The 18,937-nt window shown below is 36.5% G+C and overlaps 2 protein-coding genes across 2 annotated transcripts; one reads left to right on the top strand and one right to left on the bottom strand.

Moving 5' to 3' along the window:
* Positions 1-492: 492 nt before the first annotated feature.
* On the bottom strand, positions 493-1,413 carry LOC114534876 (lactadherin-like). Its single transcript, XM_028556351.1, has 2 exons — positions 1,117-1,413; positions 493-633 (listed from the first exon to the last, which is right to left on the bottom strand). Exons 1-2 carry the CDS (start codon positions 1,411-1,413, stop codon positions 493-495), a joined length of 438 nt encoding a protein of 145 aa, XP_028412152.1.
* A 2,696-nt stretch (positions 1,414-4,109) lies between these two features.
* On the top strand, positions 4,110-6,149 carry LOC114534874 (uncharacterized protein K02A2.6-like). The gene has a single exon (XM_028556350.1). It carries the CDS (start codon positions 4,110-4,112, stop codon positions 6,147-6,149), a length of 2,040 nt encoding a protein of 679 aa, XP_028412151.1.
* The last annotated feature ends 12,788 nt before the right edge of the window (positions 6,150-18,937 follow it).

The raw sequence follows: 18,937 nt of genomic DNA, 5'->3' as shown, positions 1-18,937 counted from the left end.
TCTTCGAGGTAAGAAATTAGTCTAAAGCGGAAGTCGTCCATTGAAAGTCGCCGTGAGGGATGCTAATATACATCAGTTGATAATCGATGGCTTAGTTTTCATCGAAATACTGAGGTGGTACAAAATTTACCTAAATAATACGAACAAGCTTCATTTTCTAATTTTTAAGAGAATTGGAACCAATAATTAGAATTTGCACCAACCCCCGGAAAATATCTGCACACCCGTGTTTCCTAGGTTATATATAAACTGAGGTTAGTGTTAGTTAGCGTAGTAGAATTTTGACGAAACAATAAATGCCAATTTTAAGAATTTTTCAATTTCATTTATTGTATGATTTTAAGAGGAAACATGGTAGTCTACAAATCAGGTTAACCACAATGTGGTTACATCCACTAAACATTCAACTGTTGGGAAATTTACTCTAATGATTTAAAAATGATTTAACAGTATGTTTCATGGAATCAATTCATGCAAGAGAGCAAGTTCCACTCAGTGACAACCGTACAACTCGAGTCTCATTGTAGGATAGTTGCTCCATGATTTCGGCACCACACGAATGTATCGAGCTTTGATTCCAGTTTTAAATGTGTTGGTAACAATGGAGTTTTTATCTTTGTTGCCTAGGAAAACCTGCGAAAAACCACCTAGGATTAGTTTTATTAAAATTAATAAACTTCGATTAATTATATGTAACACTTTTCCATGCAACTATAGGGCCGCATTTGTCCGCCTGGTTGGGACAACCATGCGCAATAAGTTTAGCACTTAAGTCCGTGTGGAAATATTTGCTTTACTTTTTAAACACAAAAGTCATGCCCTCAATGCTGCCAAATTTCAACTTCACGTGCATGCACTCTATTGTAATTTTACGTTAACACAGAAACAGATTGCCCCTTTAAAATATTGTAACATTTTTTTATTAGTTTTTGTTTTGTTTTTGTTCCTTTTAAATCTAAAATGACTACAGAGATAATTAGATTTAATGACCACGCACAAAATTATTTTGGTAAGGCATAGATATACGAACCATTTTTTGTGACATTCGAATTTTCATAGGAAAGCACGTGAGAAGCTTGGGCTAATTGTAAATATACGTTTTGTTTATATGATTACCTTCACAGTCCCCGACTCTTTATAATCAGTCCAATTATTACCATTGTTGCTGTAAGCAATCGAGTAAGAGATCGCCCACTCTTGGCTGCCATAACATTCTCCTTGGGTTGCAAATCCTGTGACAGCTGTTTTTTGTCCAAGATCAACTTGTAACCACGAGCCAACTCTTCCTGCTGCAGTTGGTGCCCAACAACAAGCACCGCCACTCTTTTTCAATCTCGCGAAGTTAGGGTGGTATGAAGTACTATAAGTTGATGATGCTGTGATTGCTGAATCGGGTATTTTGCCGCTTTGCATTCCCAATGGCTTGGGGTCTATGCATGGAACTAAAAGAAAAAAGTTGTATTTTAAAATATGATCGCCCAACTAAATATCATATAAATCTATCTTATTGAACATAGGCGACTTTCATTTACGAAGTAACGATGTAAACAAATGCGAGAATATCACACAAAATAGTAAAATTAATGAAGATTTCTTTAATTATTTGACTATAAAGTACTGCGATAATGTATTTGCTGGTATACATGTTAAAAAGTTAAAATGGCGATATTGAAGTCGACAATAAGAGTTATAAATTGTTCAAATTGTTCGAGTTTAAGTACTATAGGCTTGGCTAATGTGGTCAGTTGGAATAAAATCTTTGACCGTCAAATACAAAAGTTTTCAACGGATGGAATCACTTTGAATATTTAAAGTGGGTTGACATTCTTTGATATAAAGCATTTCATATTTATAACAATAAAATTTGTTCGGGTATTTTCTTAAGACTTTAAATTTCCATGCTTGGATGTATTAAGTATGACCGCACTCCTATATGAGCGTCATAAAGGTGTCTACCAATCCTATAATTATTTGGGCTCAGAAATCCGTTGATAGAGATATCGTGCTGTGTAGCCGATATAATCTGCATCGCACAGACCACATTTAAATTTATACACGACGCATTGTGCATGCATGCTGCTCCAATTTTTTGCTCGTAAACACTGGTTGTATACAGACCCCAATTTTTCACCTCAGGTCATTCATGCTTGATACCAGCTTGGAATGGAAGAACCCCGCAAAGGCACGATATATAATCTTTATGGGCTAGTTATTATTTTAAACATGTAAGTATCTACATTTTTAATTCCATATTTGCTCTATTTATTTATTTATAAATATTATTTATTTATTTATTTGCTCTATTAGATGCCGTTTATTTATATGAGCAGCATAATTTATATCAGTTTGCAAAGGCATATAACCGATCACGAAAATAAAGCTATATTACACCATTGCTGAAAGTGTTCTTGAAAATATTAATGTGAGTTTTGATATCTAAAGGAATATAATGTTAAATCAAAGCTTTTAAAGTCGTCTGCAAATATTCGCTGCCTATATGTTAGAAAAATAACATTTGATGACCAGTTCCTGAAGATTTGGCAGTCTGTTTTGACGTTTTGAAGGTTGTAGTTTTAAACCTTTTAGGTGCTTACGTTAGTTAAGGATCTGAAAAATTGTGGCACAGACTGATAAGTTTCCTGCTCAAAGCGGTGGCGTAGCCGGCCTGACGATTTAGTCTTGCTATGCAAATTAATCGATATTTAGCTGCAAAACATATTAATTTATTACCCGTTCAGTTTCTTTGTAATTTTGTTCAGTAGAAGTTAGACATTCTTTCCGAAAATTTTTATGATGTGCTGAATGTGAAAATGTCTTGCACTTGGGCATTATGATTTCAATCTTAATCAAATATTTCGACGTCATTTTAGGAAACAAATTGTCACCAAAATGACATTAACATGTGAAAAACATTCATTCGCTCGTGAAGTAATTTACCCAGTGTATAATTCGATTTTTATTTCATCCTACTTTCATTGTGCATAGATCTACCCAAAAACATGCAAACAATATATTTTAATGTTCGAAGTTGAAAAGTCTTTATAATTATTACGTTTAAATAAAAAAAACATTCCTCCCCAGAAATCACGGACATTGAACAGGGGGATATTGGTTGTCTTGTCGTTGCTAATTATTCCCAAATATACCTTATTAACTAATGTTCGAATTCGAAAATGAAGCGTCGTCAAAAGATTGTTTTAGCAAATGATAAGGAATTTACGGTGGCCCATTGTTCTCATAAAAAATTCAACTTAAAGTAACATTTAAAATGACAAAATAATGAAAATGTTTAATAATATATTAAAAGAAACAAGAAATATATATATATTATATATATATTATATATATATATATTATATATATATATATATATATATATATATATAGAGAGAGAGAGAGAGAGAGAGAGAGAGAGAGAGAAAATATATATATATGTAAATAAAAAAAATAATTGTGAAATATATCATTTATTTTTTAAAAAAAAACTATAACGATATTGGAAAATTTTTTTATACATACGATTTTCTCTCTCATATTGAATTTCTACCATGTGGCCCACCGTTCTCATAGCTAGCATTCTGAGCGTTCAGCAGATGAAGAAGCGCATGCGCGGTAATGCTTCTTTTCAAAGCAGTGAAGCACATATTTCTATACACCAACAGCAAGCAATTCAGAACTAGCTTTTGAGTTTAGTTTAGTTGCTTTATTTTAGCTCTGGGCTATCATATGATGCTGCAAATGTTTAATGAGTCTGAAATAATTATATTGTGAAATATGACTAGAATTCGTAACTGTGAAAGGCAAAATGATGTCAAAATTTAAGGATGATGAAAAATATGTTTTAAAAATCTTAAAACGTGTGGAAATTGTTACAATATGTACTTGGGCCCCCTGTGGCACAATCAGTAATAAAAGCCCGGATGCACGGCCCATCCGCCATTATTGTTATGTTCCAACCACGTTGTCTTTTATATTGTTGTTCTAATACTTGTATGACATCTTGAAACTTGGTGGCAGCAGTGGGATCATATGATATTTGATCTGTTGATCTGTTTGTAAAAGAAACGGGTTGAAAGCGTGTGCTGCGTGTCTAACTTGGCTCGAGAATTATGGCCGACGAGGGTTCATCTACAACGCCTCAATCGTCATCTGAGCCTAATACTTCTACTTCATTGGGTGAGCAAGCTTCAAGATCGTCATTGCTACCTGGCTATGTTTTTAAACCGCCCGAGCCAGTTAAGTTAGCGAAGAATGGCGTAGAAAATTGGAAAATATGGAAACAGCTTTGGCAGCATTATTGTGTTGTGTCTAATGTTGAACAACACCCAGCGGCCTTTAGAAAGTCGCTTCTCATATCGACGATGGGAGTCGAAGCTTTGCAGATATATAATGGATGTGATCCACTCGATACGGATACTGCTGAAGATATTCTTAATAAATTGGACGCACACATTCTTGGGGAAACCAATGAAACTTTTGAAAGGTACAAGTTTAACACAAGAATTCAAAAGTCTGATGAAACTATCGATGATTACTTGGCCAGCCTCAAGACTCTAGCTAAAACTGGCAATCTCTGTGAATGTTTGAAGACGTCTCTTTTGAGAGATAGAATCGTCCTAGGTGTGAGAGATGATGTCACACGAAAGCGTTTATTGCAAGAAGGAAAGCTTACCTTACGTAAAGCCCTAGACATTTGTCGCACACACGAGAAAACCACCAGCCAGTTGAAAGTCATTGCTGGGAAAGAAGATGAAGTGCATCGAGTAAACATCAGTAAATACAACCGAAAGTATTCAGCAGCGGCGAGAAATGCTAAAGGATATCAAGCCGCGAGAAAGACTAATGAGGTGAGTAGCAAGTTAACTCACAAAGGGAAAATTAACAAATGCAAGTTTTGTGGTGCTGAACACATAATGAAGAAAGAAGCTTGTAAAGCATGGGGAAAGCAGTGCAATAAATGCAAAGGTTTAAACCACTTTGCCAGGTGCTGTTCTGCCCTGAAACCAACACATGTGGTGAGAGATGATTCTTCATCAGATTCTTCCACCGAATGGGTGTTTCCAGTAATAGCAGAATCAGTGAACTCTGTCTCTACTGCCGCTGTTTACGCAGAAATGTCTCTTGAGGATGGAGGAAAGGTGAAATTCCAAGTTGACTGTGGAGCGACAGTGAACGTTATACCAAAGAAATATGTTCATGAGGACATACAACTGGAAAAGTCACAGACTGTGCTTAATATGTATAACAAGTCAACACTGAAACCAGTTGGAAGATGCAGAATCATTACCAAGAACCCTACAACTGGAAAGAAATACAATGTGATGTTTGAGGTGGTTAAGCAAGATCTGACACCTCTACTCAGCCGAAGAGCAGCTGAACAAATGAAGCTCATCACCATTAATTATGGTAACTTTAAGCAAGTGCATGGAGTTGCTGATGGTGTGTCAACACTTGTCTCTGAATATAAGTCAGTTTTTGATAATAACACTGTTGGAAACTTTTCTGGTAAAGTATCCCTTAGAATTGATGGCAATGCCAAGCCTGTGCAATGTCCTCCACGACGTGTACCCATTGCTGTCAAATCTGCTGTTGAACAAGAGCTGTACAATCTGGTTCACCTTGGTGTTATCAAACCTGTAACAGAGCCAACTGAATGGTGTTCTCAGATTTCTGTACAGAAGAAGAAGGATGGTAAACTTAGAGTATGCATTGATCCGAAAGTGCTGAATGAAGCTCTCCAGAGAGAGCGGTACCCACTTCCTACCATCGATGATGTTCTGCCAGAGCTGGCAAAGGCAACATTCCTTAGTAAAGTTGACCTCGCTCATGGTTACTGGCATTGTGAGCTAGATGAAAAAAGCAGCTACCTGACTACATTCATTACTCCATTTAGGAGATTTCGTTGGTGTCGCCTACCATTTGGTCTAAAAGTGAGTGCCGAAATTTTCCAAAGAAAGCTTAATGAATGTTTGAATAACTTGCCAGGAACTGTGTGTGTAGCTGATGACATTTTAGTGTTCGGATGCTCTGAAGAAGATCATGACATAAGCTTCGAAACCTCTTTGATGTGTGTACGAAGAAAGGCATCAAGCTCAACTACAAGAAATGTGTTTTCAAGACAAGTGAAGTTGATTTCCTTGGTCACGTAGTCACCAGTAAGGGACTAAAACCTGACATGAAGAAAGTTGAAGCCATTTTGAAAATGGAAAAACCAACTAATGTTGATGGAGTGCGACGACTTCAAGGAATGATAACCTACTTAGCCAAATTTCTTCCTCGACTGTCTACAGTTATGGAGCCCATCCGACGACTCACCAGACAGGATGTGGAATGGGAATGGACAGAAGAGCAAGATAGGGCAATGAAAGAAATTAAGAATCTTGTGACAACTGCACCAGTACTCTCTTACTACGCCCCAGAGAAAGAGCTCGTGATCCAATGTGATGCTTCAAGTACAGGAATTGGAGCTGTTCTTCTTCAAGATGGAAAGCCTTTGGGATATGCAAGTCGAGCTTTAACAGCCACAGAATGTGAGTATGCTCAAATTGAGAAAGAGTGTCTTGCAATTGTGTTTTCGCTTGAACGATTCCACCAGTATACCTTTGGGCGAAAGACAGTGGTTTACAGTGACCACAAGCCTCTAGAGATGATTGTGAAGAAACCACTCTATAAAGTGCCCAAGCGACTTCAAGGCATGATGTTAAGGCTAATCCAGTATGACATAGAAGTAAAATACCAGAAAGGAGAAGAAATGTACATTGCAGATGCATTGTCTCGCGCCTACTTGCCTTGTGCTGGACAGGACAAGGAGCTATTGGTCAAGGTAGATGCTGTTAGTCACTTGAGAATCAGAGAAGAAAGGCTTAAGCAGTTAAAGAAAGCGACTGAAGAAGATGAGACATTGCAAGCTCTCAAAGCTGTCATTCTTAAAGGCTGGCCTGAAACTAAGCAGGAACTCTCAACCCTTGTTACTCCATTTTTCTCCTATAGAGATGAACTACTACTACATGATGGTCTGTTGTTCAAAGGAGAAAGAGTCATTGTTCCAGAGAGAGAAAGAAAGTCCATCAAGGAACAATTACATGTTTCGCATTTAGGAGGTGATAGTATGCTAAGACGTGCTCGAGAATGCGTGTTTTGGCCTGGGATGTCTGCAGAAGTCAAGCAGTTGGCCAGCGACTGTGATGCTTGTCAGAGTTATTCCAGGGCACAGCAGAAAGAAACACTGATGCCCGTTGAAGCTAAATTACCATGGGAGATTGTAGGTGCTGACTTGTTTACACTTGACAACAAGGATTACCTGGTGACGACTGATTATTTCAGTGGATTTTGGGAAATTGACCGAATGAAGAGTATCTCATCTGTTGCAGTAATCAAGAAGCTCAAGCAGCATTTCTCAAGGTATGGAGCCCCGTTTAAACTGATTAGCGATAATGGACCCCAATTTGCTTCACAAGAGTTTCACAACTTTGCTGTAACATGGGACTTTGAGCATTGCCCCTCAGCCCCTACCCACTCCAATGCCAATGGTAAGGCCGAAGCAGGAGTCAAGGCAGCAAAGCTCATGTTGAAGAAATGCATGAAAAGTGATACTGACCCAAATTTGGCACTTCTGGAGATCAGAAACACCCCTACTCAAGGAGCAGGCAGTAGTCCAGCCCAACGATTACTCAGCCGACGTACCAAATCATTGCTGCCTACTACGACCGAACATTTAGCACCCAGGGGAAGAGAGTTTCTGAAAACAGACCAACTTAGGCTGAAATCAGAACAACGGAGACAGTGTAGAAATTACAACAAATCTGCCAAGGACCTGGAAGTACTCGCAGAGGGTGACACTATTAGGCTAAAGCCATTTAGAATTGGCGCAAAAGAATGGGAGAAAGGGACTGTACGCAGGCGATTAGATGAGAGATCATATGAAATCGAGACCCCCTCTGGTACGTATAGAAGAAACCGGGTTGATTTGAGGAAGACGAGGGATCTCTCTTCATCAGAGGAGATGTCAATCCCTGAGACGCCAATGATGATCCAGTCTGTGGAACTACCTGCAGAGCAACCAAATTCACCACCCATCGAACAGACTCCCTCACCACCTAGCAACCACCATCCAGTTGATCCTCCTGTTGTAATACCCGTTGATCAGCCAGAAGTCCATCTACGAAGATCCACAAGGATCAGAAGGAAACCAACCCACCTCAATGACTTTGTCAAATGAGCTTAGTATGAACTTTGTCTATGAACCTTACTTACTTATGCTATCATGATTATTTGTATATTATTCAGATACAATAGTTCCATCTTTATGGAAGGAACATATTTAGTATTAATATTACTTGATTTTAGGTTTATTAATTATTTCATTTATCTATCATTATATTAAGGCAATGGACCAATTACATAATAGACCAACTTTTGATTTATGTGACAAAAAAGGAATTTCCGAAAAGTGCATACAAAACTTAGTAAGATTGCCAAGTTTGGCTGTGAAATATTGTAAAGTACCGAAGATATAGCCATGCGAAGTTGGTGAATTTTGTATACTTTTGTATTACGACCGAACGTGTGTAACTAAATTAGTTACACGCTTCCGGCCGTAGTAGAAATGTATACAAAATTGGCAACTTCGGATGGCTATATATTTCGTACTACTTGAGATTTTGCAACCAAACTTGGCAATTTAACTAATTTTGGTATACTCTTTTTAGCTGTGGTTATTTATTTCCTGCTTGTCACCTAGATCTGAAGTTAGTCTATTATGCAAGTGGTCCATTAGTTTCTTTACATTAGAGAAAGGATGTTACAATATGTACTTGGGCCCCCTGTGGCACAATCAGTAATAAAAGCCCGGATGCACGGCCCATCCGCCATTATTGTTATGTTCCAACCACGTTGTCTTTTATATTGTTGTTCTAATACTTGTATGACATCTTGAAACAGAAATCTCGATTTAGTACAACCTGATTACCCTAATGATGCATAGAGTCTTGGGACCTTAAGTCGGCGATTGAACTACTTTGAAATCACATATGTCAACCACAATAGGACAGTGGAAAATGTAAAAGCAGCAGTTAGGCAGGAATTACTCGATGGCCCTCGTCAATTGCTTTGGTACCGAGCTTTACACAAAGTTGTTCGCGAAAAGCACAAGCTTGCTGTTCCACGACAGCTTGTTTATGACTGATGTCATGACGGATGTTGACCTTGATGCATTCGAACGGAGAAAAATAGATAAACGCAAAAGACCAAGAGTTTGGAAAGGAACGTTTACATCAATGGTAGGTAAACAGAATTATACTATTTGATCTCGATATTGCTCTCATCCGTAGCGTACAAATTCATCAAGTTTACATCGAACCGTAACAAGCCCTTTCTGCAAAGCAAAGGATTTCGGGTCATCAGTAAAATCGGGTGCAGAGCAACCTACCCACCCCCTACCCACTCACAGGCAATAAGGCAAATTTCCACACACTGGGAGCATAAACTAATTAATAGTAGCTTTTATTGTATTCTTCAAAATTTAAATATTATTGGCTGAACTTGTCAGATCATGTAAGAATAAGGTGTCTATACAATATGAATGTATTATATCTTATGTCTTGTCTCAATTTAAAGGGGCATAATAACAAACACTCCGCAGATAGCCAAAATAATTTACTGGACTTTGTAAAAGATAGGTTTAATTTGGAAGTATATGGTTTGCAGGATGGGTTCAGAGCTCCCATATTATTCCTTAAAGTATGGACTTGCATTTCTGACCCTCGCCTCATATATGTAGTTAGATGGTACATGGACAATTCAGTGTATAAAACAAAAGTAAATTATCAGAATTTAATATCGATTTTACACAAGTAATTTAAGTAAAAAATATCCTTTGAAATTATGTTAAAATGGTAAGACAAATTTAATTCGGCGACGAGTTGCGGCATGCTTATATTTCTAGTCATATAAAAAGCTTACACTATACATAAATCTTCGGCTATATAGGTCGGTGCAGGCCTCTCTAAAATTTCTCGGAACCATAGATGTGGGTAAATATCCGGTAACGACATTAGTTGCTATAAAACACCAGTATGCACATACATACCCGAGAAAGACCACTAATTGTGTACAGTACCTGTATTGTTCACACAAATAGCTTCATACGCAGCAATATACTCTTCAACTCCTTTCGAAATATCCTTGCAACAGCCTGAAGGGAGATTGTTTCCTGCAGCGCACAGCACTTTTTCTGCTTCAATCTTCTCGTTCATTATCGACTTGATTTCTCCACAACAGATTGCTTCGCAACGGCTGGTAACGCAAAGAATACCAGCGAAAATAAAGAACAACGTGTTACCCATTTCTCCAGGTCTTAATAACTCGATTGCCTGATTAAATCTTAGTGAAGACAAACTAATTCGGCTTTTTATATATATTGCGCCTGTCGGTGGAGAAATGGAATTATGTGAAGTCGCTTGCGTGTTCTTAAACACGTTTGTGTGTTCGTGTTTATTTTTAAAAACAATTGTTTTTAAGTACATCCTTCCGTATAGCACTTATGCTATAATAACCCTATTTATTAAACAAATTAAAACTAGTCGACCAGAGCGTAAAAAAATTCCTTAATGTATATTTAATCTTAAATAGAAATAGCCCTTTTAGAAATATGGATAGGGCAGAGCTAAATACATACTATATAACTACAATCACCTCCCATTATATAATCACGCCAGCTTCGTGCATGGATAGCTTTTACAACTCATTCTTGATCATGATAACTGTTAGTACAGCAGTCAAATGTCCCGATGATATGTCACGGAATATACTGCGAATGATTTGAATCAATACACGATTTAATAGCAAAATACAAAATCAATATTACAAGGTACAAACATATGATGCAAGTACCAGGAAACTAGAAGTAGGCTATTTCTAATGAAAAATCGAAATTTGATTTTTTAATAATATGAATGGTCAACAGGGAAGGCTTTAGAACTCTAAATCAGAGGGCGGAAGTTTTTATGCGCAACCCATATATAATATATATGTATATGTGTATATGTATATATATATATATATATATATATACATACATACTGCATTTCAGCTTCTAATGCCGCTCTGATAAAAAAAATGATTGTTTGCCGAATGATTGGAATAAGCTTGCTTTTGAAAACGAAGCTTTAGCTATATGCATGCCTTATATAGCCTACACCGAAATAAACTAAATTGGAAAAGAAACAGGGCCTGTAGACTAATCACTCAATACCGATTCTGTACTAAACATTTGAAAATATGAAGTACATCTTCCAAACGAATAATTTATCTTTACATACGATACTACATTTTTTTTAATAATTTCAGTTATACGTTGGTGTAACTAGAACTTAGTAGGTACCACCAGTTTTCTGAAATTAGCAGTTTTGAACGGGAAAGAGTGTGAAAGGTAGAATGTTTCGAAGCTTTTGCATGCTTTATATACGCTGCAAAATATCAAGGTCTTCAAAGACAATGGCGACACTTTTTCTGCTGCCTCGTATCAAACAGCGCTTTAATTACTTTCAAAAGCTCGTTACAGATTATTCCTTAATATTTTGATGGAACAAAATAACTTTTACATATTTCCGTAGCTGTTATGTTATATTATAACTGTATTACAAAATCGTCGACAGGAGCGTTATAAAACTTAATCGATTGCAGGTATACTCTAAAAAATAGTTGTGCTGAATAACACACCAAGGTGTGCTTATATATAAAGCTACTGTATTTCGTGTGCAGAAAATTGCGCTTTTGCAATAATGGATCGGAAAGAACTGAATAAATGCTATGTATAAATACATTCACAAATAATCCCGCCCGTCACGTCCAATGCAACAGACTCTTGAAAATGGTAAATAAAGTGAAGTGTCTCGATAATAGCTCAACACGCAATAAACCGCAAATGATTTAGGCTAATATACGAGCTGTTTAATAATGAATACGAATACAGTATTCAACATCGTAGGGTCATGATATACAAGCAAGTAGGAGAAAAGGTGTAAACATGCTATTTTCACTAAATATCTAACTACGATTTTTGAATAAAATGAATGGCAATCAGGGTGAGCGTTAGACGTTTAAGTCAGAGTTTGGAAGTTTTCTTATGCTTCTCATATAAATAAAAGAATGGATGGTAAAGAGCTTAATATATACTATAGGCTACAAGTAAACACACATTTACCTATAATTGATCGCGCCCTTCACGCCTTACGCAACAGACTGTTGAAAATGATAAATAAAGTGAAGTGTCTCGATAATCGGTCACGGAATACACCTCGAATGCAATACTAATGCAATTACGTCTCGACGACTTTTTGCTCGATGATTGAATGATACGCTCGCTTTTTAAGGAATTGTGAGACAACACAACAACTAAATCGGAAAAGAAACAGGGACTGTCGACTAATCACTCAATATCACTGCGTTGTGCACCAAATATTTTCTAGTAAAATACCTTTACCAAACGGACAATACCTCTTCTAAAATAATACCTCTTCTAAACGAACAATTTATCTTTACATATGGTATATTACAGAGTTTTTTGAATAGTTTCAGTAATTTGTATTATTTTGATTGAAAGAAATAGCTTTTGAATAACATCCGTAGCTATTATGGCATATTATAACTATATTACAAATATAATAAAGACTCGTCCACAGGAGCGTTATAAAAAATATTCGATTATATAGGAAGGAATATATTTGTATATATATATATATATTTCGTGTATGCAACTTTGCACTTTTCGTACAATGGATGGTAAGGAACTTAATAATTATATACTAGGAAAATAGATTCAGCCATAATTTATCGCGCCCGTCACGCCCTATGCAACAGACTGTTGAAAATGATAAGTAAAGTGAAGTGTCTCGATAATAGCTCACGCAATACACCGCGAATGATTCGGGCTAATATACGAGCTGTTTAATTAATAATGAATGCGAAATCAGTATTCAACGTGGTAGGGTCATGAATTGTTTGGAAGTAGGAGGAAAGGTGTAAATATGCTATTTTCACTAAATATCGAACTACGATTTTTGATTAAAATGAATTGCGATCAGGGTGAGCGTTAGAAGTTTACGTCAGAGTGTGGAAGTCTTCAAAATTATTATGCTTCACGTATAAATATGCATTCCTAATACAATTACGTTTTGATGACTTTTTCCTCAATGATTGGAATACGCTCGTTTTTAAAAGGAAATCTGGGACCACAAAATATTTAAATTTCAAAAGAAGCATGCAGGGACTATCGACTAATCATCACTCAATACCACTGGGTTGTGTACCAAATATTTGCAAGTAAAATACCTCTTCCAAAAGAACAATTTATCTTCACATATGGTATTACAGAGTTTTTTGAATAACTTCAGTAATTTGTAATGATTATTTTGATGGAACGATATAACTTTTACATACTACCGTAGCTTTTGTGGCATATTATAACTAGCTAGCTATATTACAAAATTAAAAAAAACTCATCCACAGGAGCGTTATAAAAATAATGGATTGTATTGGATGGAATATATTTGTATAATTCGTGTGTGGAATTTGCACTTTTTTAAGAATGGATGGTAAAGAGCTTAATATATACTATACAAGTAAACACACATTCACCTATAATTGATCGCGCCCTTCACGCCTTACGCAACAGACTGTTTAAAATGGTAAATAAAGTGAAGTGTCTCGATAATCGCTCACGGAATACACCTCGAATGATTTGGTCTAATATACGAGCTGTTTAATAATGAATACGTGATTAGTATCCTACAATATAGGGCAATGACATACATGCAGTTTGGAGAAAAGGTGTAAATATGCTATTTTCACTAAATATCTAAATACGATTTTTGAATAAAATTAATGGCGCACAGGGTGAGCGTTAGAAGTTTAAGTCTGAGTGTGGAAGTTTTCATATGCTTCTCATATAAATATCCAATACTAATGCAATTACGTCTCGATGCATATGACTTTTTGCTCAATGATTGAATGATACGCTCGCTTTTTAAGGAATTGTAAGACAACACAACAACAAAATTGGAAAAGAAACAGGGACTGTCGACTAATCACTCAATATCACCGCGTTGTGTATAGCAAATAATTTCTACCAAACGAACAATTTAAACACTGTTGACTATTCATCACTCAACATCGCTGGGTTGTGTACGAAATATTTGCATATTATAACTATATTACAAAATTAATAAAAATTCGCCAACAGAAGCGTTATAAAAATAATCCATTGTATAGGAAGGAATTTATTTGTATCTATATTTCGTGTGTGGAAATTTGCACTTTTCGAAGAATGGATCGTAAAGAGATAATATACTATGTAAATACATTCACCTATAATTGATCGCGCCCTTCACGCCTTATGCACCAGACTGTTGGTAAGTAAAGTGAGTGTCTCGATAATAGCTCACCGAATACACCGCGAATTATTTGGACTAATATACGAGCTGTTTGATAATGAATACGAAATTAGTATCCTACATGATAGGGCAATGACATACATGCAAGTTGGAGGAAATGTGTAAATATGCTATTTTCACTAAATATCTAATTACGATTTTTCAATAAAATGAATGGCGACCTGGGTGGGCGTCAGAAGTTTAAGTCGGAGTGTGGATGTTTTCATATGCTTCTCATATTTATACATTCTTATGCATTAGGTTATATTTCCGTAGTAGCTGTTGTAGCATATTATAACTATATTACAAAATTAATGCAAACTCGTCCCATAGAAATAATCGATTGTATAGGAAGGAAAATACTTGGATATTTCGTGTGTGGAAATTTGAACTTTTGGAATAATGGATGGTAAGGAACTGAATAATTATATACTATGAGAATACATTCACTTAAAATTGATCGCGTCCGTCACGCCATATGCAACAGGCTCTTGAAAATGGTAAGTACACTCAAGTGTCTCGAAATAGCTCGATCACGAAATACACCGCGAATTATGGGCTAATATACGAGCTGTTTATTAATGAATACGAAATCAGTATTATGTATCGCAAGGTGATGTTATGAGATACATGCAGGTAGGAAGAAAGGTATATAATTATATGCTAATGTAATGACAGGTTTATTTCCGCATATTATATAGACATATTGTCAGTTATGAATTTTCGCAGCTCAGTTTTCTGAGCATCAATAATGACACTAGTGGATCCTTTTGGCTAGGAATAATGGTTCTCCTAGCCGGTTCATTCTTTTCAAACAAAACGATGTTTAGCCACTTCAGTACGAATGAATTTGCAATATTTATACTAAGAAATAAACAAAGTAGAAATAAGATTCAAGCGAGGTGATACTCGATGAATTGCATAATTATTTACAACAATGGTTGACAACATAACACGGTACAAGATATGCATAATAAGTCGAACAGCACGACAGAAGAAAATTATAACTGAGAAATGGTATTAAAATGCTGAATCTGTTTGTTAACGTCTGGTTTGTGTTTGCGCATGTATCGGGCGTCTTTGAATTTGAGAGAGAAGGAAGTGTTAGCAGTGTCTAGCACAGTGCAACATCAGCGGGTGTGTTTAGATCTACAGTCAGGGTTTTGTAGATTTTTGTAGAAATGCGAGTTTTTGTCAATGGAGGCGTGTTCTTTTATTCTTGTGGCGAGATGGCGGGTGGTTTCACCAATGTAATAGAAATTACATCCTGCCCAAGTAAATTTATATACCAAGAAGAATTTAATTCACTAGGGATTGTTTTCTTAAAGTGCCTACATCACTTGTGGAATCTTTATGGATTTGAATAGGGCTTGAAAAATTAGTTTATAAGTTCTACAATCTTTTTTGATATAATTAAATAGTTTCGAAAATACGTCGGTTCGGGGACTGGGACTCAGGAATGATTTGCAAACACGCCGTCATTTATAATGTAAACATGAAGAGTTTCACTGGCGATATAGTTTGCGCTTTTCAAGAAAAAAATGCAGAGACGGTTCGTTGTGTATGGCTGTAGCAACTGGGTGAGTTTTTCTCAAAATATTTTACGTTATTGGAAGATCGAAGTAAAATTACAATTGATTATATTATGTTTGACAAGAGCCCGGTTCCTGAGTCCCAGGCCCCCGAGCACGACGGAAATTTAGGCAAATCGTCATGTTTAGATGTAAATATTCCCCAAACTATTTAATTATATCAAAAAGGGTTGTAGAACTTATAAACTAATTTTTCAAGCTCTATTCAAATCCGTAAAGATCCCACAAGTGATATAGGCACTTTAAAGCTAAAAATGGATTTTATTTTGTAGAAATTAAACACTAGCTTTATGTTGATATCACTGCAAAATCGTTTCACAATGTTGAAGAGTTTCTGCTTGGTAATTTAAAAGTAATGTCCTATATGTATGGGAGTTTGAAGTAATGAACGTTGGGTTGTTGTTGAATAGGTATTTTGTAAATGCGATCTATAAGTGTTTTATTGTGACCCAATTTATAACGAATTGACGTGAAGCTAAAATAGTTAGTCAAAAGGCTGGTGTCAGTGTTCTTGTGATAAACACAGGTAAAACGTAGTGGTAGATTTCTTAATAAGTATATCAAGGAAAGAAATTTTGTTATTTTGTCCCATTCAAAAGGAAATCTAATAATTATACTTATGGCAAGAGTTTAGATAATCTAAAGGTAGTTAAGCGTCAATTTGATTTTCGAACATGCAAAACGTGTCATCAACATAACGCCAGTAGAAACGAGGCTTATTTCCGCTGTAAATATTACTAATCCAAATTCTTTCGTGGTGGCTCATGATAAACCTTATCATCGACAGAGCCTCGTTTCTTAGGTCTACGAAGTAAGCGTTGAAGTTTAGTTTCTCTGCAAAGTGTATATCATGGTCATCACTCATCCGATAATAATTTGAATAATTTCTTGTCGTTAATAATGTTTAGCTAGACAGGAGTTCTTATATATCTATCCATAATAACTACACCATTACAATAACTATAACTACAATAATAATAACTACATCAGTTGTAAGGACGATAATATTGTTGTTGTTTTTAATATTCTTCAGGATTTGGTAGTTTTTGAGGTCAGCCGGAGTGGGACAGTCAGATTACACGTAGCACTGTGCCACGTGTATAAATTCATTCCAAAGGTGATGGTAGCTTTCTTCGTTTTTGGCTTTCGCCTTCATGGAGAGGTGGATCTTTTCGAAGGTGCTACTTCGTTCAGTTCAAGCTCTACAAACCCTAACTGCAAATCTAAATACACCCGCTCTTGCTTCCCTGTCCTAGCCATTGCTAACACCAGTGGCGTATGGGAGACGATAATTGGGGCACATATATATTCATATATTCATGTTGTGCAAGATTAGTTTCTTTTCAAATCTCTGGTCTTTAAAGGTCTGTTAACATGAATTTATGAATATGTGTTCCCACAATTATCGTCTCCCGTACACCTCTGGCTAACACTTCCTTCTCTCTCTCAAACTCAAGGAGGCTCGATCTATACATACGCAAACACAAACCAGACATTAACAAACAAGCATTTTAATACTATTTTTCAGTTATAATTTTTGTTTGTCGTGCAGATCTACTAATCATTGTATCCATACTTTAAATTTGAGAGGTTTAACCTGGAGAATTTTTTTGGCACCAAGTTTTATAATTTATGAAGTTACGTTTCTGAAAGAGCGATCTTCTTAATCTATTAAACTGCCTGCAACCACCAGAAATAATTGCTTGCTGTCAAAGATTAATATGTAGTGGGATATAATACTTAAAAGGCTTGCATACCCTTGTCGCTACACTGACATGCCGTCTTTGTTTGGGTGAAACCTACCCGAACTCTCCCTGATTTTGAATAACCTTCTTCATTTCCTGTACACCCAGGGAGCCCCTATGACATAATGATTTTAAAGTACTTCAAAAGCGATGAGAAAAAGTTTAAGAAACAAACTTTTTTACAAACAATATCAATGTATCTTAGAAATTCAAATAACAATCAATGTTACTCGTATTTTCGACTAGTGCCTCTTGTCTTGGGCTGATAAGACAATGAGCCCAACATTTTTTTAAAGTTCTTAAATTTTAGGGGTCTTTTTAAGTCAGAGGCCCTCTCAGATGGGAGGCCCGGGGCAAAATTCCCCCATGCTGCCCCCCCTTTCGGCGGAACTGTGTAGATCTGTGGGATCGGAACAGGCTTTCGTCTCTCCCGACGACCATCCAGCTATGCTAATGTCATCAACAAACATGTGTCTCCTTTGCCAAACCGTTTTGGTTTTATCGATGGGAGAGTTCGCAGAAGTGCAAGGCCAAAGAGCAAACAAAGGGACATCGTACTCATCCAATAAAGTTAATAAGTGTCATTATACCAAATGGGCTAATTGGAAACCTTTCTGGTCCCTTCGAAGGAAAATGACATGACAGTATATTAAAATGTTGCACCAGTCCGGGTAAGGCAGCATGCAAATATCAATCGCAATCCACTTTGCTTTTGCGGTGATCAAGCCTATCATTTAGGGGTCCATATTGAGGGCTGCATAGGAATGCTGTTTTTTTAGCTTGATATCATTCTCTATTACGTTAACAACAAAGTCAAACCTCTGTTTTTTAACTCTAAAATTTTCATGCTATTGTACATCGGCATACGACGGTGTTACCAGTGCCCCAGTTCGCAATAGCACCAGTAGAATAAATTTGAACTCGTTTATTAAAAGATTACAGTGTTTAAAATACACAAATGTTTAAAACGAAACCATAAAGTTTGGCTCTCTCAAAACAACGTGTCTTCGCATGGTCACGTGACTACTCTTGCACGATAAAACTAACTAGGGGGAAGGGGTGCTTCCTGCAAATGTCTATACCCCTCAAACTCTCCCCCACTTAAAATGTGTCCACTCGCACGCTACATAACAAGACCATCGAAGATTATTTCGGGTGATCAAGCCTGGAT

The sequence above is a fragment of the Dendronephthya gigantea genome, unplaced genomic scaffold (assembly GCF_004324835.1).
Source record: "Dendronephthya gigantea isolate DGI-Jeju-01 unplaced genomic scaffold, DenGig_1.0 000108F, whole genome shotgun sequence".
Lineage (NCBI taxonomy): Eukaryota > Metazoa > Cnidaria > Anthozoa > Malacalcyonacea > Nephtheidae > Dendronephthya > Dendronephthya gigantea.
The sequence above is the reverse complement of the archived record's forward strand: the minus strand, read 5'-3'. Positions and strand labels throughout refer to the sequence as shown.

Excerpts from the sequence above, each read along its gene's own strand:
- LOC114534876 (XM_028556351.1), bottom strand. The coding sequence starts at position 1,413 with ATGCAAAGCGGCAAAATACCCGATTCAGCAATCACAGCATCATCAACT. Across the intron at positions 634-1,116 it reads AAGAGTCGGGGACTGTGAAG|GTTTTCCTAGGCAACAAAGA; the intron begins GTAATCATATAA and ends GGTTTTTCGCAG.
- LOC114534874 (XM_028556350.1), top strand. The coding sequence starts at position 4,110 with ATGGCCGACGAGGGTTCATCTACAACGCCTCAATCGTCATCTGAGCCT.